The 23,564-nt window shown below is 38.2% G+C and overlaps 2 protein-coding genes across 2 annotated transcripts; both read left to right on the top strand.

Moving 5' to 3' along the window:
• Positions 1–2,392: 2,392 nt before the first annotated feature.
• On the top strand, positions 2,393–4,076 carry epd (ependymin). Its single transcript, XM_053331580.1, has 6 exons — positions 2,393–2,601; positions 2,753–2,784; positions 2,915–3,052; positions 3,158–3,344; positions 3,449–3,530; positions 3,622–4,076. The coding sequence occupies exons 1-6, from the start codon at positions 2,526–2,528 to the stop codon at positions 3,746–3,748; spliced, it is 642 nt and encodes a 213-aa protein (XP_053187555.1). The 5' UTR covers positions 2,393–2,525; the 3' UTR covers positions 3,749–4,076.
• A 3,100-nt stretch (positions 4,077–7,176) lies between these two features.
• On the top strand, positions 7,177–23,328 carry stag2a (stromal antigen 2a). The gene is made up of 34 exons (XM_053331494.1): positions 7,177–7,239; positions 10,394–10,521; positions 10,626–10,704; positions 11,063–11,224; positions 11,723–11,819; positions 11,922–11,998; positions 12,132–12,336; positions 12,435–12,586; positions 13,209–13,282; positions 13,560–13,683; positions 14,182–14,280; positions 14,441–14,520; positions 14,659–14,766; positions 15,404–15,512; positions 15,696–15,813; positions 15,937–16,040; positions 16,130–16,222; positions 16,339–16,428; positions 16,517–16,720; positions 16,831–16,901; positions 17,077–17,164; positions 17,301–17,381; positions 17,681–17,773; positions 17,872–18,046; positions 18,143–18,282; positions 18,393–18,494; positions 18,629–18,777; positions 18,903–19,031; positions 19,149–19,357; positions 19,588–19,828; positions 19,948–20,058; positions 20,175–20,301; positions 20,651–20,728; positions 21,277–23,328. The coding sequence occupies exons 1-34, from the start codon at positions 7,237–7,239 to the stop codon at positions 21,298–21,300; spliced, it is 3,924 nt and encodes a 1,307-aa protein (XP_053187469.1). The 5' UTR covers positions 7,177–7,236; the 3' UTR covers positions 21,301–23,328.
• Positions 23,329–23,564: the final 236 nt, after the last annotated feature.

Below are 23,564 nucleotides of genomic sequence, written 5' to 3'. Positions count from 1 at the left end.
CTGACAGGCATGTGTAGGAGAAACTGACAGGCAAACCTGATAACTTTTTGTTCAGTTTCCTTTCCTCTGGAGTGCTTTGGTGGCTGAGTGGTTAAGGCACATGCCACATAAAGACAGTGTCCCTGGTTTGATTGCGGCAAGGGACCTTTGCTGCAGGTCATTCCCCTTTCTCTCTTTCTCTCTCTCTGTTTCCTATTGGTCTCTAAGCCATATACTGTCTAATAAAGGCAAAAAAAGCCCAAAATAAAACTTCTATAAAAAAGTTTCCTTTCCTCTGTGATCAGCCCTGTACTAAGTTTCAAAATATCAGAAAATCTGCATAAAATCTTTGAAAATTCCTTTTTACGAGAAAGACTAAAAACTGGTAATTTGAACCTACCTCTGTGGGGTGTCAGTTTCACGTTTGCATACTGTTGAGTGTTGCTTAGACAGTTTCTTTGTACTGTACATCTGCAGAGCTGAAACCATAGTTTGTCAATGTTACAGTAAGCATTTACAAGGGTTCAAAGTTCACTCGAGATATGCAAACTATATATTGTTCCATCTCTGATAGAATGTGTTACTATGTGGTTGTGGTTAACCTACCGTATCCCTCGAGACATTTATGACCCAGTTTGTAGAAATAATAAAATTACACTACACCATATTTTCATAGTGTTATCACTGACATGTATTTCTAGTTCATGCACAAATCAGTGAATAAAAATGTATTGCCTCAAATATTTGAATCCTTTTCATTAAGTGTGTGTAACTATTTTGTTTCATTCGATATTTCAAATAATATCTCTCTGGTAGAGCTCAGACTGTTGCTGTCCCTAAAGGATCCATTTTAGCCCCCCTTCTAATTACTTTATACATAAACGATACCGTTTCTTGAACTGACATGATGTGGTCAGGGTAGAGGACGTGTATTATGAGAAGGGCTTCCCTTCTCTTCATTTTCAATCTCTTTCAGTTTCAACTCTCTCTTCTACTTTTGTTATGCATTTTCTTCTCATTTTGGGATTTATTTTATAAATAAGCATAAAGCAGTGAAACAACAGGGACATTTTGATGTGCAGAAGAACTAAGGACAGCTGCACAAAGTGTAGTTTTGACAACAACACATTTCTGACCTGGCTCATGCAGATGATCTGGTATAAACACCACAGGCTTTCTATTTTGTTTGGATCACTATTAGAATAGAAAGGGTAGGTGTTTTTGGGGGCGGTCTGATTTAAGCTTCCTGTTGTCTTCCCATCGAACATGCAACTTTTGTCCTCCCGGTTCAAGGACAATAGGGGGGCTGAAGCTCACCAAGACTCTCCAGTCTGTTATACTATCATACAGCTTCATAGTGGAGATTGTAAAATGTGTTAGTTCACTATTACATTGTTCATACACCTGGATTTTTCCTTTTTCATTACCAATGTATATTGTTAAGTTAGAACAAATTGTTGGTCTCGAAAAAGTCCATTTAGCACAATTGATGATAATAATATTAAGTACACATGAAACAATGCTCTCTCACACCCAAATAGATTTACATTGCAATCAGGTATATATCCCATATTTACCTGTCTCTAAGGACAGGTTCTATAATAAATTCTTTTATATAAAATAAAAACATTTCATGGAGTCAGTTTGGCAGCTGATAGTCACCTTAAATCTTAACCAGAAACTAAATGAACCCAGATAAAAGCTCTGGGTTGCACTTAAATAAGTTTCAGTTAACAGATAGCACAGATAGATTTTGTTTCTTTTAGAACTGGAGGCCCATTAGTCATCAGTCATCAATTAATCAGCCCATCAAGGTTGATGGGATTTGACTTCCTTTCTGTCTATTTAAACCTCATAACTGTAAACTTAAATTAAGGTCTCTCACCATTTAAAAACATGTTTTACATTTTGTTACTTCACTTGAGTGCAGTACGATGTATGTACAGTGTTTAACACTGTAGGGCTGTCAGAAATGAGGAAGTATTTGTTGGAACCTGTTTGGTACTTGGAATCTGCTTTCGCTGCAGTTATGGAACAGAAAGTCAGAAAGGTTTCAGTCTCTAGCAAACAAATGACTCTATGTCTGCCAAACTAGACTTTTTCAACATTTAGCTATAGACCAACATACAGAACCTTTTACACCATGTTATCATTTTGAGTAGGAAGCTGTTATCACTAAACATACAGTTAAAGGGAAATATCTTTATTTCCCTCATTGATTATACTTATCCTCACTTGACCTCAAGTTTAGATATGACACAATGAAAGGCACTTTTGATAGCATGGGGCAGGCGGAGATAAACATGACAAGAGGACATTTGAGGACAGCTGTGCAAACACAAAAGAAAAGATGGGTCACTATTGGCCAGGACAAGACGTGTTTATTTAGACAGCTTGATGTTTGAAGTGCAGGGGGCTAACGTCCTGGGTCTGCACTACTATGTAGCTCTATAAAAGCAACCATAACTTCATTGAAAGTTAGATGCGCTTAGGGTTGTTTTGCCATCTCTACCTTTTGATTTTGTGACTCTCTCTGGAACAGGAAAATGTATGCAGCTGTCACGCTCTTCGTCTTCATGTGCTTGACTGCCACCACCCATGCAGAGCACCATCAGCCTTGCCGTAAGAATGACTACTTCCATTGTTTTCTGTTCTTTTTGTTACATTACATATGAGTTGTCCACGTGTTTGGGATCTTTAAAGATTAGATTTATACTTATTTAAAAATGTGCCTGACACTTTGAGCCCTCTAACTGAAATCATTGTCTTTCAGATGCACCCAATATGACAGGACACATGTCAGTGGTGAGTTTTCATAATTCCAGACCAATACTTTTTTCTGGCACTTTTTATAGCACCAGAGCTGCAAATGTTTAAAATATACAATTAAACTCTCTGCTTTTCTTTCCCAATGTATCCTTTTGAATGAAATCAGATGTCCCTAAAGGGTGAAATAAGAGCAATTGGTGCGTTCACTTACGATTCGATGGGCAAGAAACTGCGCTTCAAGTCAAATGAGAGCTCCTCCATTAACACGTCACTAGATTTGGATCTACTGATGTTTTTTGAAGAGGTAATGGATTCTTTCCTTAATTAAATATCACAATCCACTCGAAATGTTTTTGCACCCTGACTTTTAAATATGTGTTGCTGTGTTTGTCTATGTTATACCCGGCAGGGGATATTCTATGAGATTGACAGCAAAAACCAGAGCTGTGAGAAAAAATCATTGCAATCAACCCTGGAACCGGTAGATATTCCCGATGATGCCAAGTTCTTAGCTTCAATGCATGCTGGGAGTTCATCCATCGAAGGGGAGGGACTAAAGGTCAACATATGGACAGGATCGATGCCAGACATGAAAGGTGGGAGAGATGCTTTTGAATGATGCATCTGCTTTTTTTGTGATAAAGACATAGAGTTGATACTGGTGACATGTATCATGACGTGAACATTTTCTCCTTTTTAGGCCACTACTCCATGTCTGTAACCATGGGATGTTTGCCTGTGAGCACATTCTACTTCACCGAGTCCACGTCACTCTTATTCAGGTTGGTGGAATACACAAATTAACAATCCAGGAATATTTCTGCAACTAATAATGATTGTCCATAATTTAATTTCTGTATTACTTTCTTACAGCAACATGGATGTTGAACTCGAGATCAAGGACCCCGATCAGCTCGTGGTGCCCTCCTTTTGTCTTGGACTGCCATTGGAGGAGACACCTGAAGGGACAGTAAATAGTTTCTTCAATGAGTTCATGTAGATGTAGCCTCACCATGCATCAAAAAATAAAATCAAACCCTTATCCAAGTGTGGCCTGCCAGAACTTAGACTTTTCTCTCCTTTTTCCCGTGTGACCCGAGTTTTTCGTGTATCACTGCACTGCATCACACCTGTTTGATCTTCCACTCCCCCTATGAAGATATGGCTTTGAAGGGATCATACTGTATACATGTTTTCATTTAAAGGAAAGAGAAGTGACATGGTTTATAGAATTAGTCATAATTACTAACAGTTGATGGATTTTCAAGTTGGTACCGCTTACAAAACCTGTAAGATATGATTAATGGAACAATAAAATGTCAAAGCTGTCAATGGTGTGAAGAGTACTTTATTTCCTGATGATGTGTTTGACTTTGGCTAGACTGTGTATAATAGCCAATCATTTCAGGACGGCATGGCTGAATGAATCCACTAGGGGGCCTTGGCAAAAAGTACCTGTTATTCCTTCCACTCTCTGCAGCATCCTGTACCTCAACACCTCTACAGATGTACCAAATACAACAAAGATAGCAGACTACCCCTGGCAGCTTAATTGTGTTTACTCAGAAATTTAGTGGCAATTAGTTTTAGGTTATTTTATTAAACACCATTTTAGGAATATGCAACACAAACACAATATCAGCCAAACAAAATATCTAAACTGACAGTTTAAAAAATCATTGCATTCAAAATAATCTATTAATCTATTAATAATGAATATAATCATTATTAATATATAAAAATGTGTATCAGTGTGATTGTTATGCCCCAGTCTAGGGGTGCCTAGGGCATAACTTGAATAGGCCCCATCTTCCCCAATTCCCAAGTAGCCACTATCGAAATGACCAATATCAATGCCAGTATTGGTAATAGTTGTATTAATACAGAGTTGTATAAGGAGTTTCCTGATCTGGAGACCTTCATGTAGGATATTATGGTATATTTATAATGTTAATGGTCATACAATTATCTTACTGATTTCTTTCCAGTAATTACGGTGAGAAACTAGGACACCCCATTTCCACTGCAAATAATAGAGACATTGTTATGATTTTTAACCAAATTTTACCTATATAAAAACTATTATTTCTAATTGTGTTATCAAACTGAACATAAAAAACCACATTTCTAAGCCTCAGTGCTGCAACAGCTGTGACTGGAGGCATCATGTTGTCAGGTTGTCCGTCCATCCCATTCACATGAATGAGATATCTGAGGAACAACTTGAGCGAATTTCTTCAAATTTGGCACAAGCGTCCAATTTGACTGTTTTGATTTTGGTAGTCATAGGTTAAGGGTCACTGTGACCTTACAAAACCCATTTTTGGCCATAGCTCAAGAATTCATATGCTAATTATGAGAAAGTCAGACAAATGTCTAATAGGATAAAATGATGAAGTGATGACAATTCATATCCCAAAGATTAAAGGTCAACTTTACTGTGACATCATATCATTCTGCAAAAACACTTTTCTAGCCGCTATTCAATGCCATAACTCAGGACCAGAGACCTCTCCTTTCCTCTGTTAAAGTCCTTCAAAGACGACAAGTCTGGATAGACATGGATGTAAACTGCAACCTCACTGGTTGACACAAGAGTACAACCACAAGGCTGTATTAATATCTTTCATTTTATGTTTCGTTTGTGTGTAATCAGTTGAATAAATGTAATTTGAGTGACTATTTGTAAAGACCTCGCTGTCCCTATTGTCTTGTGGTCTCCTAGTGGCTTTCATTTTGTTGAATAGACAATATGGTGAGTCAGACTGTGGCTGAATTAACAGAACTAATTCTCCATGAGGTCAATTTACTATGTTGTTCTGAGTGCTAAAAGGGGATACTGTCCATTTAGGGTAAAGGCTGCATATTAGGTGCTGAACAGAACAAAACTACTTTCAAGAATGTGTGCGCTTTTTTTAAATCACGTGGTTTCAATCTACATCAATGTGCTTCTAGTCATTATGTGCTAGTTTTCACTGATAAAATTGTGTTTTTAGTGTTATTTTATTATAACGAAGTGAATCATTTCATTCTCTTTCATGTACTAACATGCTCTGAAATGACAATGAACTATTTGAATCTTTTTGTGATATTTTAATAATTTTCATTGTCATGTGATCATCTTAATAATATATCATTTTACAGTACACAGCAAATGTTATGTATACTTTTGTTTAGTTGTTTGCAGAATTTCATTTAGTATTATAACACTTCATAGGAGGAGAGAATGGACAAAACAAGAAGGCAACTTGCTTTTTACATGAAATAGGTTTACCAGATAAATCCAGGTGAAGACTTTGATCACAGGACATAAGTCACTCACAGGATAATAAAAAGCCATGTACTGCCTGTCAGAGGATAGTATGGTCTCTGACTGACTGGCAGTAGGCTACACCTACAGGATGATATGGCCTTTGACTGACTGGCAGTACACTCACAGGATGATATGGCCTCTGACTGACTGGCAGTACACTCACAGGATGATATGGCCTCTGACTGACTGGCAGTACACTAACAGGATGATATGGCCTTTGACTGACTGGTAGTAGGCTACACTTACAGGATGATATGGCCTTTGACTGACTGGCAGTACACTCACAGGATGATATGGCCTTTGACTGACTGGTAGTAGGCTACACTCACAGGATGATATGGCCTTTGACTGACTGGCAGTACACTCACAGGATGATATGGCCTTTGACTGACTGGTAGTAGGCTACACTTACAGGATGATATGGCCTCTGATTTAGTGGCAGTACACGGAGCTTCCGACAGGTGGTGTGTGTGCTTCATACTTAAAAAAGGAAAACACAAACTGTACCAGGGAGCCTCCGAACGTTAGCTAGCAAATAAAATCATTATTTTTGAGATTTTGAAAATGACAGTTTGTGCAGGAAGTTAACGAAATCATCCTCTTTGCAAAGTATGCCACGTTTGGATTATTTGGTTTCAGTCGGTCTTTGATTTAAACGAGGTAAGTTGTAAAATGGCGGATAGCTAAAATTCAGGGAGTTTGTCATTGATGTTGTTACACTGGCTAGCTAACCAGACACTTGACATTAGTGTTAACACGAGCCATTACAGCAGAGATGTGAGATGACCAGAATAAAATGAAAGTAGCCGTGATTGAGGCTGCGCTAACCCTTTACAGCTGGAGTAAAGCGGTGTGTCGTTAGCCAGCTGCTGCTAACGCTATTGCTAACTCGGCTAGCGACTAATCTGACGCTGAAAATGCAGCAAAGCGACCCAAATCATGCAGTGAATCCTAATGTCGCTCGGTACGAGTAAAGCGGGTCAGAGAGAGTCTAAGTAGCACGATAATGTATCGGCTGACAGCCACATAAGATGACATTAAGCAGAGAGACGCTCGGCCGTCGTAGCAAAGTGAGGAAAACACTCATCGGAAACATCTGTAGTTGTTTGTAGTTCGGAAGTGAACAACTGCGCGTCACAGCTGTTTTAGGATCAACTAGTTTGAGATTGAAAGCAATGGTAAGAGTTATCACAATGACGTGCCATAAAAATACTAATGATACTATAATATTACTTGTCCATATTGCGATGCCAGGTTTTTCCACTTACCATCCTGCCTGTTGAGAATAAGACCATCCTGTCATCTTTATATTGTAATTTGAAATCAAAGGTTGCTCGATATAGTGCGCTAAAGTTGTGTCAACACTCCCCTGCAGATTTCCCTTGTCTCGATCAGCTGTAGCGCCAATAAGTCACAAAGTAAAGCTGTGAAGCACTGACATGTGAGTACCTTATTTATGTGTCAAACTGAATGACACGACACGGCAAAATAAGATGAACGTAAAGCTCGACAGCTTTACAGACGCTGCTGCTGTGGCCGAGTTTCCTCTTAAATAAAAAATGCTATACACTCTACTAATGCAATTATTGACTATTCACAACACAGGTAAATGCATGCATGGAAAGTGCAGTGCAGTATGGTAAGGTTGTAAATATCAATATCAATATCACGTCATGTCATTTCTCAGTACAAAAGAAAACAAATCTATATAATAGAATAAACATATTACACAGCATTAAAAAAAATGCTTATTAGTACCAGTGACATTGGTCACAAATAAACATTTAAAAAAAAAGTTTTTATTGAAATTTGCAGTGTATAACATAAAACTGGGGGATATTATTTGTTGACCAACTACCTTGATATCGATATTATAGGGATTATACATAATCATCACAAGTAATGTGGCAAAAAAATGAAACAGCTACACAGCTGGTGTCCATTCTGTGATTTCTGTCCATTCTGTCTTGTTCTTTTCTTCTAATGTAACTCTGGCAGGTGGAGGTATGTTTTGGATTATTATCTTGCTGTAGGATGAACCTTTGAGCAACTAGGTGTTGACCAGATGGTAGTAATGTCTGCATGGCTCTGCAAAATGCTGTGGTAGCCCTTTTGATCCAGGGTGCCGCTCACTTTGGATCCAGCAAAAGGGCCCCAGACCATCACGCTTCCTCCTCCAAGCTTTTATACAGACAAAGGATTTAAAGTAATCAACAAGTCGGGAGGTCTATAAACAAATTGTTGTATCAATTTGCAAGACTTAATCCAGGTCCATCGCTGCAGAAAAAAAATGTTTTGTTTTGTTTTTTGTTAATCTGAGTTATAACTCTGAAATTTACATAATTTTTTTTTTAATTTTTGGTAATCTAAACGCTTACCTGTGTACTGTTTAACATTACTCTCTGGACTTAAACTGTTTGAATTTCAATAAAAACTGGAAAGAGGGGGGTGTTGTAAAACTTGTGACTGGTAGTGTACATTAGTTTCATTCATGTTGTGATTAAGCTGTAACTTGAGTACACACATTATTTAGCATTCTCAGCAGGTGTATTAAGTATTTTATTTACTGAGGTGAGAGGGAAAATGAATGAATCATGTCTAGTATACTTTATGCAAGGTGCCCTCATGTGTGTCAGTCAGAAGGAACTCATTTGTAGACTTAGTGTTGGCCCTTCAGCACTGCTGTCATACTGGCCTGTCAGATAGCCACATGGTCAGTGCTAAATGGTCCTATTTTGCTGAATGCTTAGAGAGTTTGACTGCCAAGTATAACATTACATAATATTACTCTTCAAATATATACCAATCGTTATTTAACATGTAAATTGATATTAGAGAGAAAAAAGTTGTGATTTAAAAATAGTCATCAAATGAATGTTTATAAGCCAGTTGCTAATACTCTCACAGTTCTCAAACATGTACTTAAATTTGCTGTACATAGTTTGTATTTGTAATTTGGGCCTTCTTTGTAATACAGGTCTAAAACTGGATGATTAAATAGTGTTAAGCGATGCAAGTGGCTCTACCATGGGTGCTTTCCAAACAGTAAGAGTCAAAATTGTGTCTGTGGTTATGCTGTGAGTAGCAACTCCTTTCACTATTGGTATCATTCTCCCAGGTATTTTCTTGCTCAATAAATTACTCATTCTGTCTGTGAAGTTTAAAAAAGAATCACTTCTTTCCAAAGTAATGCTGTCAGATTGTGTATTTTCTCTGAGCAGCAGTGAAGAAACCCAGACTGTTTCATTTAGAGTGGTATGAAACAAAGGAAAACACCAAAATTCCATATGTTACAGTTAGGAATTGTTTGGTGATTTTATGATGAATGACAAACTATTGTGCATCTGTCGAAGATGAAATCAATCATCATTATGTTGATAAACTAATTAACTGAATGATATAAGTTCTGGGTCATTTTACACCACAGAAAAGTAAAATTTGGGGATTTTGAGGATAGCAAAAATTGCGTCTTAGTTCAGTAGAATTAGCCTTTACAGTGTTTACTCTAGCTGTACATCTATGAAGGCTTACATGCACTAACTCAACAAGCACAGGGATGTGACTGGTAATGTAGATGTTGAGCAGATGACAGCCAGTTGTTGGCAATATGCTGTAAAGGGTAGGAAAAGGTCAGTGTCAGATATAAGAGTTGAGTAAACACAAACCTTTGTGGCTCTTAAAAGTAAAGAAAAGCTTTGCAAATGTTAGCTGGTGATGCATCCATCATGACTGTTTAACATGTAACATTTCACCATCTGCTCTATATATGAGGGGAAACAAGTCACTTGCGTAGGCTTAATTTCCTGATTAACAAGGCTTTCATGCAACTATTAGGACCTGCCACCAGCCAGCCATTTGAAATATTATTCAGGGATTTCCTGTGTGCACAGACACATGATTCATATAGTGATAGTGCTTTGCCAAACAATCTGCAGCTATTTTGATAATAGATTAATTATTTAAGTAGTTTTTCAACTATGTATCTCCAATGTAAGGAGCTTGTCTGTATCTACAGTGATATTTAATATTTTTGGATGTTGCTTGGAAACAAGCAGTATGAAGAAACATCACTTTAGATTTTGGGAAAATGATGCGCATTTTTACACCATGTTTTCAAATATTTACTATTAAACGAGTAAATGAGGAAACTCCCTTTTTTACTGAATGATTAACCTTGAAAATAACTGTCAGGAGATTAATTGATGATGAAATGAATCATTAGTTGCATCCCTTGTGTAGTTATTACTGAGGTTAAATGAGCCACAGCAAATGCCATCTTTTGTTATAGCGATCATTCAGCAGCAAACTCCTCTGCTTTGTCTTGTTTTCCAGGTGCAGGGGAAGACATACTTTCTTGCTTGGGCTCCAAAGCAGCAGAAGCACTTACTCCCAACAGATCCAGAAAATGTTGAAGAAATGATAGCAGCGCAGGATTTGCAAACAGAAATTCAGTTTCCTCAGTAAGTGGTGCACCACAGATATGTATCATCAAATTTAAACTTGTCTTTGAGTGTTTTTTGAATTCAGCTTCATAGTTGTGAATCAGGACTTCATGTGTTCACAGAGAGGCAGACTCACAGTTGTCTTCAGATACTGACTTTGACGATCTCGATGGAAAAAATGCAAAACCTGGAAAAGTCATGGTATATTTTTCCAGTATATCATCATATGTTCATACTTGCATTCATACTTACTTACAATGTGTAACCAGGGGCACAGGGAAGCTTGAGTTTATCTCAGCATGCCCCTCCTTTGTTTGATTCCCAAAGTAGAAAAACAGAGTAGAAACAAAGAGATATAATGTTGCAGCTTTTTTCATTATCATAAAATAAGTTAATATCTCTAATATAATTTAGTTCTACACTGTGGGAGATCTGTAATTCCCAGTAATTGGATAAAATAGTCAATATACTCACACATTAAACGCACATGCATTGTACTTCCAGCTCTGATAACACAGTAACACTTTCATCTTTCGCTCAATCTCTTTCCCGCCTTCAGGCAGCCAAGAAAGGGAGGAGGGGGGCATTTGGAGACAAGACCAAAGGTGGGGGAGGAGGGAGAAGCCCTGCTATTGGCTGGGTGAATGGCCACCATCAGGCAAATGGGATGGAGAGTATGACCCTGTTTGAGGTGGTTAAAATGGGGAAGAGTGCCACACAGGTGGGTGAACAATAACATGGTGAAGAGATTATGTCTTGTTTCATTCAATTTTTTGTCCCTGTAGCTCTGACTTTCCCATAAAAAATTACTGTCAAATTTGAGGATGATTGATTAATTTAAAAAACTTAAAAACTCTAAAACCCTCAAATTTTTAATCAAGCACCATCATCAGTTCAAAGTTGTACAATATTTGGGTTAGCATTTAGCTCAAAGTACTGCTTAGGTACAGCCCCACAGCCCCACAGAGCCACTAGCATGGCTGTAGACTCTTAACCAATTGTATTTTAAGTAGTTCTCAGCTAATATGTTTCCCAATTCTTGGCTATCAATTAACACAGTATGTTACAGCAGGATCTTTGGTTCAATTGTAATGGGGTAATCTTTCAGCAGTGGTATTGAGACAGCATCACCATCTTTAACATGCCGTGATATTTTGAGATTTGTATTTGGATTGGATGTATGAATAAATGACGGTGGTAAAATGTCTTTTTTTTCTAGTCTGTTGTTGACGACTGGATCGAGGCATACAAACACGACAGAGATATTGCTCTCTTGGACCTGATCAACTTCTTCATTCAGTGCTCTGGCTGTAAAGGTAAATATCTTACATGATGTGCATAAATATATTGTGTGTTGTGTGCCTGAAAGCAAAAATAACAATCTGAGCTATGCCACCACTGTGTGATTCTGCTCACAGGTGCTGTGAGTGCCGAGATGTTTAGCCATATGCAGAACTCTGAAATCATCCGAAAAATGACAGAGGAGTTTAATGAGGTGATGCAAGTTGTGTTTATACATTCACTTAAAATAAAAGTTGTTTTACTCTGACAAACTTAAAAGGAAATGTGTAAAACAAATATGATGCTCCTGACCTGAATCTGATGATGTCTCTCCCATTGTTAAACAGGACAGCGGTGACTACCCGTTAACTCTGTCAGGACCACAGTGGAAGAAATTCAGGATAAGCTTCTGTGACTTCATATCAGTTCTGGTGCGTCAGTGTCAGTACAGCATAATCTACGACGAGTATATGATGGACACCATCATCTCACTGCTCACAGGTCTTTCTGACTCACAAGTCAGAGCGTTCAGACATACAAGCACACTAGCAGGTCAGTATTCTTTTGCACAATTGTTACAGATGCATTTCTGCTCTGTGCTCATGCTGTTATTGTCCCAGAAGCATCTTAACTTGTGTTGTCTTTGTCAGCCATGAAGTTGATGACGGCATTAGTTAACGTTGCCCTAAACCTGAGCATCAATATGGACAACACACAGAGACAGTATGAGGCAGAGAGGAACAAGGTTGTTGCAAAAAGGGCCAACGATAGGCTGGAGCTACTGTTACAGAAGCGTAAAGAGGTAAGAAGGAGAATTTCACGTCTAACAAGTGTAACATTCATCCATTACCACTATACTTTGACTATCACTCCAAATGCTTCAACAGTAAGATCTTTGAAATTCATTCAAGTTTTTAATTTTAGCCGATACAAATCCTTAAGAGTGCGCAGATCAATTCGTTACATTATCAACAAATTCATACTATTACTGCCTATTACCTATGTGACCAAAGTCTTATACAGTGCACAAGTAGCTCTGTAAAGTCCCATTGTTGATATGCCTCTTCATTAAGATGAACTTGAGCACGTATATTTTTAGTTATCCCACATACAGCTGCACCAAATGTATATTTATTCACAGCTGAATCAAATGCATACATTACTTCTGTGTGATGCTGTTTTAGGAAAATACCTGACCGTATTAAATGATGACACAATATATTTGTGACTCATGAGTGACTCATCCTCAGTAGGAGTCAGTGGACTTGGTGCTGAGTACTACAGACAGGGTGGGCTTGTTGGGCATTGTTGGTTTTGGTCTTTTCATTCTTTTTTTGTGCTTGAGGGTTGGATATGGCATGGAAAATATTATAAAATATTAATGGAAATTGTATTTAAAGTATTTTTTTGTGTTTGTCTTTCAGCTTCAAGAAAATCAAGATGAAATCGAAAACATGATGAACGCAATTTTCAAAGGGGTCTTTGTTCACAGATATCGGTATGTGACTCTTTGACAGACTCACAATACCAGAGAAAGTGTGTCCAAACTTGTGACTGTTGCTGTACACACTGTATGTTTACACTGAGATTTCCCTTCAGTCAGGTTCATTTTTGGCTTTTTGGCGCCCTCAAGTGTTAAGTCGATGCCTGCACCAATATGTGTCTATAATTTGAGCTCAAAATGTAGACTGCTTCTGCTGCTCTCAATAGTTCTCTTTAAACAAACAGACATTATAGATTGAACAACATTTAATCAAGTGCCTTGTGTTTGCCAGTGACGCCATTGCTGAAATTCGAGCTATTTGTATTGAGGAGATTGGCGTGTGGATGAAGTTGTACAGCGACGCCTTCCTCAATGACAGTTACCTCAAATATGTTGGCTGGACAATGCATGACAAGGTGAGATAACAATTACCATTTGTATTGGGTATAAACAAATGTAAGGATTATTACTTTGATGGAGGGTTTATTTATTACTTTTAAAAGATCTGGGTTCTATAATGGGTCATTTTTAATCATATTCAGTTTTGGAAAGCTACTACAGGAGCAATGTCCAAAGAAAATGGAAGGAAAACAATGATCACTTTGATTCATGTTTGTGGGCTTCTTGTTTGCTAAAACCGAAATAGTAACCTTCCACCTAACTAGCACACTTACCTTTTGTGACTATGTAACGTCACAGAAGGGACCTATTTTCTCTACATTGGTTGTAGTCAAATTCCTGTCACCACTGGTACTAACGGGATGTGCTGAGTTGTTGTTTTTCACTCAGATTTTTATGGATAGGCAGACACAACTCTTATTAATGAGCATATAATCATTTTATCCTCATATTAACAAAAGGCTTTTTTCATGCAAATATGGTAAATAATAAATGTATTTGTTCTGTGTTTCAAGCAAGGTGAGGTGCGGCTGAAGTGTCTGACAGCCCTGCAAGGCTTGTACTACACCAGAGAGCTCGGCACGCGGCTGGAGCTTTTCACAAGTCGCTTCAAGGTGAGCCAGCAGCTACATCACCTGTTGTGTATTATTGGAATATGGTTACCTCTTGATATGTGGATAACAGAATATTGACATCATGTATCTATGCATGATGTGAAAACTAATGCTCACGAGATCTCCCAGGCTGACATGTCTTGTCCACTCTCATTGACAGGACCGCATCGTGTCGATGACACTGGACAAGGAATATGATGTTGCTGTGCAAGCCATCAAACTTCTGACACTCGTCTTACAGTAAGTAACCTCCACTTTAAAGGGATCACACTTTCCTGGAAAAGATATTTCCTTTTTGATCGAAAATTCTCCTTGAGAAAAAAATCCTTGACATAAACTGGCCATTATCATTAAGAACGTCCGCATGTCATCTAACAGGAGCAGTGATGAGGTTCTGACAGCAGAGGACTGTGAGAGTGTGTATCATCTGGTTTATTCAGCACATCGACCCATTGCTGTATCTGCAGGAGAATTTCTGTTTAAGAAGTAAGTGTTGCCATCTTTAAATTTGCCAAGTGGACATCATTCATATCATCAACCTAGTTATGTTTGGTTACATCACATGATTTTATTGTCTAGTCTGGTTATATTGTGTCAATAAGATTTTGCTCCCACTCAGTGAGACAGAAATCTGAGAGGAACAGGGGCAAAAACAGTGTTTCCCCTAGGTTGGCTGCTCTGAGCAAAACTCAAGAGAGAGTCAGCAGCCTCACATTTCTCCATTCTGTCTTTCTGTGTAGCCTTGTCAGGTTAGGCTAAACCATTGTTGCCAACCCCTTCCACTTCACAGTTGGGGAAACAGCAGACATGATATCAGATGCTGCAGCATCTTTTAACTGACAAACTGTAGTCTGTATGAACAATTACTGCCAGCTTGATAACTTAATGCTACCCTTTTCCTCTGCTCTACTCACTGTCAATTTTCTGCCACCTGCTCTCTCACTCCTCCATTCACTTGCTATACACGCTATACACATCTAATACTTGTATTAGATGACATTGAATACATCAGAATAGAAACAAGAAAATCACAAAATCTGGTCATATGCCTCCTGACCATCATTTTTTTCCACCTGCCTTCACCAGGCACTTTTAACTGTCTATTGTATTATGCTGATTGAAGGCTCTTCAGCCATCGACTTCCTGAGGAGGAGGGATTACCTAGGAGGGGCAGGCAGAGCCTCAATGGCAGCCTTATCAAGACTACTGTCTTCTTCTTCTTGGAGAGTGAGGTAAGCATACTGAAATGTAAGCCCTGTGCTCATTGCAATAGAAAGTTGCATTTTTAGCAAGTATTATTTTTGTATATTATATTACTTTATTTATAGAGAGCCAAGCATACAAGCAACAGTTATGAGGAATGTACCCCATTTTGCTGCATTTGTATCTGATCAGTAACATTTGATGTTTTACAGCTTCATGAACATGGGGCCTATTTGGTGGATAGCCTGTGGGAGTGTGGGTCAGAGCTGTTGAAGGACTGGGAGACTATGATCAGCCTGCTGCTGGATGAGCCCATGCCAGGAGAGGAGGGTAAGGAACCACAGTTTCAGACAATTACTGGCTCAGATTTTCAGCCACAGTATTATGAAAATGAACACTTTGTTTTTTCTTTTCATTACATTGTCAGCAACTGTCTGTGTCTGTGATTTTCAGCACTGAGTGATCGGCAGGAGACGGCTCTGGTTGAGATCATGCTCTGCGCCATCCGACAGGCTTGTGAATGCCATCCTCCAGTAGGCAGGGGCACAGGAAAGAGGGTGAGTACACAGTTATTATGCTAGACAGGAGGATTAACTTTGTTTCTTGGATGATGTCATGTTGCTAATGTGGTTTTTGCACGGAGAAGGTCCTGGCTGCAAAAGAGAAGAAAACGCAGCTGGATGATCGAACACGGATCACAGAAATGTTTGCAGTTGCCCTACCTCTGTTATTGGCAAAGGTGATTATGTGTGTTCTGCACTAAAGCCAACAGCAAGCATGCATTAGACTTGTATATTATAGGAGGTGTGATCCCTAACCGTTCAACCCTACCTGCTTTGTCTTCTCCTGTCACAGTACTGCGTTGATATTGATAAAGTGACAAATCTACTACAAATACCAAAGTACTTTGATCTGGACATCTACACAACTGGTCGGTTAGAAAAGGTTTGTCAACTTTTACATTTTGTCCAACGTATGCAACTTATAAATTACATGCACTGCTAGTGAAACTATATTTTGTGCTTTCATGAAGCATTTAGATGCCTTGTTGCGGCAAATCTGGGAGGTGATAGATAAGCACACAGACACTGAGGTCCTGGAGGCTTGCTCTACCACTTATCATTACCTCTGCAACGAGGAGTTCACCATCTTTAATCGCGTGGACATCGCCCGCTCCCAGCTTCTTGACGAGCTTGTAGATAAGTTCAGTAGACTCCTGGAGGACTTCCTGCTAGAGGTGGGTGCTGCAAGATGTTTCTTTGCCTGGATTGTTTTAAAGCACATTAACATCTGAACAGGCTGGGGTGAATGTCCAGGATTTAATGGGTTTGACCTCTTCTTCGTCAGGGTGAAGAACCAGATGATGATGATGCCTACCAAGTTCTCTCTACGCTCAAGAAGATCAGTGCTTTCCACAAGTAAAGCAGTTAACAAGTTTGTGCTTATTATTTCAATATGTAGTTACTTGTTGAAGGCAGAGTAATAACAATTTCATATATGCTGTGTTTTGGTTTGTTAGATGTGATACATGAATGTAAATTATATTAGTATGTGTTGCTTTTCATTTGCTTGTGTTCTTTTTTCTGCAAACAGTGCACACGACCTCTCAAAGTGGGATCTTTTCACCAGCAACTACCGGCTACTCAGCACAGGCCTGCAGAACGGGGATATGCCTGAACAGGTATCACAGCCCGGACAGCAGAGCCTTCTCTACCTTTGCAAGTCACATCCCCCAAAATGCAAAACCAACTATTTCAAATATTGTGTGGAACATCACAACAAATCTGATCTGCTCGATTTTTTTTTCTTCCCACCAGATTGTGATTCATGCGATGCAGTGCACACATTACATCATCTTGTGGCATCTAGCGAAGGTGTCAGACAGCAGTTCATTGAAGGTATTTACATATGAAGCATTTTGGATACTTCACAAAAAGTGGAAAGATGGAAGGCAAGAAATTATCTAAAAACTAATAGTCATTATTACAGTGTTACAATCAGCTTCAAAGCATAGTAGTAAGAAAGTAAATTCATTATGAGCATCAGTTTTGCTTGTTTTAAGTATGATACTGATTTTGATGTGTTTTATCTCTTCTTTTTTTTACTGCTGAACTCCTATTTTCAAATTCACACAGATCTGCCTCCTATTATGATCCCCTAAGTGTTTACTAGTTAACTGAACATTTGTTCCTTTCAGGGTGATATGGTGACCTTGAGAAAGCAAATGAGAGCTTTCTGCTTAATGTGTCAACGTTACCTAAACAGCATCAACACCGCAGTCAAAGAGCAGGTGGGATTCTTCCTTTCACACATGGCCATTCTTTACTGCAACTGAACATGTTGTGGGTCAGTATTTTCATAAATGCTGAAGTGTTGTGTTTATTCCAGGCCTTCACCATACTATGTGATCTGCTATTGATCTTCAGTCACCAAATTATGTCTTCAGGCCGGGAACAACTGGAGCCTCTGGTCTACACGCCAGACTCTTCGTTGCAGGCAGAGCTGCTCAACTTCATCTTGGATCAAGTGTTCATTGACCAGGATGACGAAAACAACAGCACAGGTCAGAGACAATCACTATTCTTCATGCTTTATGTTTGAAATGTTACAGACTATAAATAATGAAAATAATTAAAAAATTGTATCATGTATTTTTTAGACGGGCAGCAAGATGATGAAGCCAGTAAAATAGAGGCTCTGCACAAGCGAAGAAACCTTCTCGCTGCCTATTGCAAATTAATCGTTTACAATGTTGTGGAAATGAACACCGGAGCAGATATATTTAAACAGTATATGAGGGTAGGTTTAAACCCTTTTCATATCATTAATAATAAAAATCCCCCCCCCCCCCCCCCCCCCCCCCGCAGCCCTGCTCTTCTAGTTACAATTTTTCTTTTGTTTCTCCTTAGTATTACAACGACTATGGAGATATCATTAAGGAAACAATGAGCAAGACAAGACAAATCGACAAAGTACAATGTGCAAAGACACTCATTCTGAGCCTGCAAACGGTAAGAATCTTGGCCCCCCCCAGCTGACTGTCATTGTAGATCATAAATGCATTTAGTCCAGGATTTAGAACTGTCTGTCTGTGAAACCACCCTTAGGAAATGTGGAAAAGTATATCTTCTGTCTTTTCTTGTAGTTATTCAACGAAATGTTGTCTGAATTTGGCTTCAATATTGACCGATCATCGTCAGCCTTCTGTGGCATTAAAGAGCTTGCTCGGCGCTTTTCATTGACGTTTGGCTTGGATCAGTTGAAGACCAGGGAGGCTATTGCTATGTTACATAAGTAAGTAATTGTCCCGAGCCAAGTCTTTGTGGTTTACAGCTTTGCATGCCACCCAGTTCTTACAGTAACATCTGTTTTGAATGAGTGAGGTCCTCCATTCGTTGTTTCCCTTGGATTTGATTTAGGAATGGGATTGAGTTTGCTTTTAAGGAACCTAGCCCCCAAGGAGAGGGGAGTCCCCCTCTCCATCTCGCCTTTTTGGATATCCTGAGTGAATTCTCAAGCAAACTAATTCGACAGGACAAGAGAACAGTGTAAGTTTGAGGCATAAAGATGTGGGCAGTAATTTACATTTATGTTGGATGTGTGCATGGAGCTGATGAACTCTGAAAAGCTTCTAACTGTGATTGTTGTCATCCTGACTTCTACAGTCACATGTACCTGGAACGCTTCATGACATTTCAGATGGCCCTGCAGCGAGAGGACTGCTGGCTGCCCCTCATCTCATACAGGAACTCCCTGCAAGTTGGAGGGGATGATGACACCATGTCTATCATCAGTGGGATCAGCAGTCGGGGGTCCAGCAGCAGGAGTAAGAAGTCCAAGCCAGCTGCCGCTAGCAAAAGGAAATTGCCTGAAGGTGCTTCATTTTTACATCACTGCACTTTTTGTAATTTATTGGCCTGTGTGGCCTGTGTGTCATAGATTTAAATGAGTATTTTTTTGGCCCTTAAAATGCCATAAATGTGTACTTCAACAATATGTGTCAGTCATTAGGGGACATCAGGGCACGCATTATTATGGCTTCTGCACACATTCAGTAAAATACCAGTATTTACTATATATTATTTAAGAAATTATTTTCTATAGCAGAAGAGAACAGCTGCAGCAGCACTGATGCAGTTTGGATGAACCGTGAGCAGAATGTGCAGACGCCAATGATGATGCATTCGCCCCATCTCACCTCGACTGTATTGAGGGATCCAAAGAAGATGAGACCGGAGGACAGCTACACAGATGCATACACCATGCCAACAGAGCAGCATCCGCATCAGCCTGTGCCTCCCCAGCAGCTGCCACACCAAAACCACCAGGCTGCCATTGATTACAAGTACTAAAGCCATATACCTGTTGCATTATCTTATCTTGAAATAAATATTTGGAAAGGTTGCTGCTGTTTGCACTTTCCTGTACCAATTATGAAGTTAAACCCTGGACTCTGTTTCACAGCACCCAGGTTACTTGGATGTTGACACAGAGGCAACAAGCTGAGGCCTGTCAGCAGCAAGAGCGGGTTAGCATGCATTATGCCAAGATGAGGAACCACATTCAGCAAGCGACGTAAGATGACTTTGCTCTTTAGAGTACAGGAAATGACATGCAGCCAATAAACAATATGTAAAAAAGCACAATTTACATGTGTCCTACTGAAGTGTTTCCCCATGTGTCCTCCTCAGTCGCCGAAGCTCCGGGCTCATGGAGGATGACGAGGAGCCAATAGTGGAGGATGTGATGATGTCATCAGAGGACCGATTGGAAGACATCAATGAGGGCATGGATTTTGACACAATGGACATTGATCTGGTAATTTAAGGAACATTAGTTTGAATTCTGTGAACTTAGAAAGAAAAGAACTAACAGACAGCAGCCACAAACAAAAACAACTGATGTTGATTTGATGATACTGCATGAAATATACATGGATGTCTGAAGTCGTGTTATTGCTTCTCTTCCTTCTCAAATATTACAATTTGCACATCATTAAAATGGAATGATTATATCCCATCTGAGTAAATTGTCAGCATTTGACTGCCACAATTGATGTAGCAGATTTCTTGTACTTCTTTGTTAAACTTAAGTTAAGATTTCCCTTTTGTCTCTTATTTTTATCCCATTTTTGGCATGTTGTCCTGACTAAATTGTTAATTTCCAGCCAGCATCAAAGAATCGCAGAGAAAGAACTGAACTAAAGCCAGACTACTTTGATCCATCTTCCATCATGGATGATTCGGTAAGTGTTTTCCACTTCTTATTATACAATTTGTTTTCTTTTATAAATCTTACTCTTTCATGTGAATTTTAGTGTTGCACAGAATGTTTAGGTTTTTATCTTGATGTAACAGTTTTCCCATTCAGACTCATTTAAGGGTAATTGTGAACAGCATCTGTTATTCATGCAGTCAGATATCACAGTAAGTTAAAGGAAGACTCCACCAAAAATCCATCTCTTAAGTATCAAATCATTTCCTGTTGCTTTGAAAGTTGGCTTTGAAACATTGTAGTTTGCTCCATCACAGAGGTTACTGTCATTACTCTGTTTGGATTCCCAAAAATGTCCATAGAAACATCTGTAAAATCACTTTTCCCCCAAATACAGACTATACTGTATGTATAAAAAGCTTTGGATTTGTTTGTGTGGATGTTATACAGTTTTAACAAGTTGTCCAAATGTGTTTATTGATATTAACTTACAAGGGTAAAATGCTGTCATAAGATTGTTATTGTTATATAAGATTGTGGGTTTGTAATATTTTTTATTACTTTTTTGTATGTCTTTAGGTTCTTAATGTTTCAATGTTTTAATACAAATTGGATGCATCAAGGACATTGTCATCAGAATCCTTGGAAGATGATAAGGAAGACTGTTGTCTGAAAATCAGGATGGAGCAAAATGGACTACTATAAATGGTTTGTTACACACCAATGTTTGCCTCTTCAACACTGCGTTAAAACGTAGAGGGAGAGCTTGAATTTGAATTTTATTTAATTATTTTCACACACCAGACTTTTGTCACTGCAAGAGAAATGTTTCTGGTTATGCTCAGTTGCCCTGAAAACAGCTTATACTGAGATGTAGCAGATGCTGTCGACATGTTATGTTGTTACAGTTAATAAAAGTACTGACTGTACTTATGAGGCATGGTGGGGTGACAATAACAGACTGAAATTCAAATGAATAATATATACCTTTAATCATTTTCATTCAGTAAACAAAAATTGTCTGATGTAAATAAATAGTGGCCAATATATGGGAGGTGAGCAGAATTTCATGACCACCAGCCCTGGAAAAAATACTACAAGAATGATGCTTATGGTGTTCACTATAATGACACTGCACTTTGTCACAGAGGTGTTCATTCAACTCGATGGTAATTTTACAGCCATATTTTCAGAAATTATCATAGCCTCAAATCAACACCTCTCTGACGCAATCTAAACAGAAACTGAACATAATAAGCTTCATGGAGGCAGCATTTATTGCAGGGCTATTGAATGGGACTGCATTAGATTATAAAGGTGTCAATGATACTGTGCTCACCTGCTATACTTTTCAACTGTAGACTTTGGCATGGCATGTAGCCATATATCAAAACGTGTATACAGTAAAGTATAATGTGAACTGGCGTCTCATACTGTTCAAAGGCCTTGCCACTAATGATGTACGGCATTCTCAGATTTCTTTGTGATGGTATTTTTTAGAAATGTATGTGTTCTGCTTTTATACCTTATAGATTACTTTGATTTATAGAAATTTTGTAATGACAATCAAATGTAAATTAATGGTTTCTAATCATGTTATTTCACATAGATGCTGAAATAATCCTTTTTAATGGAAATGATTATGTTATTATACAGTATATATATATATATGGCCAGCTGTATTTTCTTGTCATCTTCCTAGAAGGAATAGGTGAAAAGGAAATGCATAGCCCAAATGTAGTAATTTGACAAACTGATGGCTATATCTAAAATTATTTTTTAATATCGAGAGCATTCACAGTGTCACACATAAAAATTTGACTCAACTTTAAACATGTAATCTCTCCTATATCTTGACTATTTTTCTCCACTATATAGTATCTAATATTATCTAATAACATAGACATGCCATAATTGCAATCTTTAAAAGGAAGGATTCGAAAAACGGTTGAGATAGGTGTGTTTTTTTTTTGTTGTTGATCCTTTTTTTTAGTTTCCAAGTGTGCAGAGGATTTTTTTCTATCAGCCAATTTATTTGGTGTACCACTGTTGTGTGTGTATAAGAGTTATAGAATTATTCTAAAGTTTAAGAATTCTTTAGCCAACTATCATAGTATCAGAAATGTGTATTATACAATTACAAATGTGTAATATATTGTGACTCGGTGCTCATTTTATATTTGCAGTTTCTGTTTGCTTAAAACTTTAGGGAAAGGTTAAAAAAATAGAATGTAACTATTTGAAGTTAATCTAGTATACCTACAGTTTTGTTTGTCTTTCAATGTATTGTTGCAATATTTCTTTACTTCTATGTATTGGCCTGGTTGGCAGAACTGCATTGTATGGATAAAGGTGTATTCATATATTATTAGAAACATATCCCTGATTTTCTCAAAATCTCACTATCTATAAACAGATCACCTGGTCTTAAACATGCCATACCATAAACATACAAAATATTCACATTAGGCAATGAGAGAAAGACATAGAAAAATTGCCTGTATATTTACATTAATCATTTCATTTTGGATCTTTTCTGTTTTGCATCAAACTGCTGAAAATGTGCATACATCTGTATGTTTACACACATATTTAAATATTTGTGTATATTAAATTTGTGTTTTTATTCTATTTACAAAGTGCCATTTTCATCCTTAAAGGTGTGTATTTGTGTCTGCAGATGTAACATGAACAGAATAAACCCCCTGCAACCATGTGATAATGTTAAGAACATTGCGATCAATCCATACCACCAATTTAGTTATTAATGACAACTCACAGTACAGAAATAGTCTTAATTTTAATGTATCTCTCTTACATTATTTTTATGAATGCAATAACAAATTAAATATTTAATATTTTCTTAT

Source organism: Scomber japonicus, chromosome 13 (genome assembly GCF_027409825.1).
Source record: "Scomber japonicus isolate fScoJap1 chromosome 13, fScoJap1.pri, whole genome shotgun sequence".
Lineage (NCBI taxonomy): Eukaryota > Metazoa > Chordata > Actinopteri > Scombriformes > Scombridae > Scomber > Scomber japonicus.
This window is presented reverse-complemented; position numbering and strand designations above follow the sequence as displayed.

What these genes read in the sequence shown, in the direction of transcription:
- epd (XM_053331580.1), top strand. Translation starts at nt 2,526, where the DNA reads ATGTATGCAGCTGTCACGCTCTTCGTCTTCATGTGCTTGACTGCCACC. An exon ending in AGAGCACCATCAGCCTTGCC is followed by an intron (nt 2,602 to 2,752) that starts GTAAGAATGACT and finishes ATTGTCTTTCAG; the next exon opens with ATGCACCCAATATGACAGGA. An exon ending in TCCACGTCACTCTTATTCAG is followed by an intron (nt 3,531 to 3,621) that starts GTTGGTGGAATA and finishes ACTTTCTTACAG; the next exon opens with CAACATGGATGTTGAACTCG.
- stag2a (XM_053331494.1), top strand. An exon ending in TACCTCTGTTATTGGCAAAG is followed by an intron (nt 16,223 to 16,338) that starts GTGATTATGTGT and finishes CTCCTGTCACAG; the next exon opens with TACTGCGTTGATATTGATAA. An exon ending in CAACTGGTCGGTTAGAAAAG is followed by an intron (nt 16,429 to 16,516) that starts GTTTGTCAACTT and finishes GCTTTCATGAAG; the next exon opens with CATTTAGATGCCTTGTTGCG.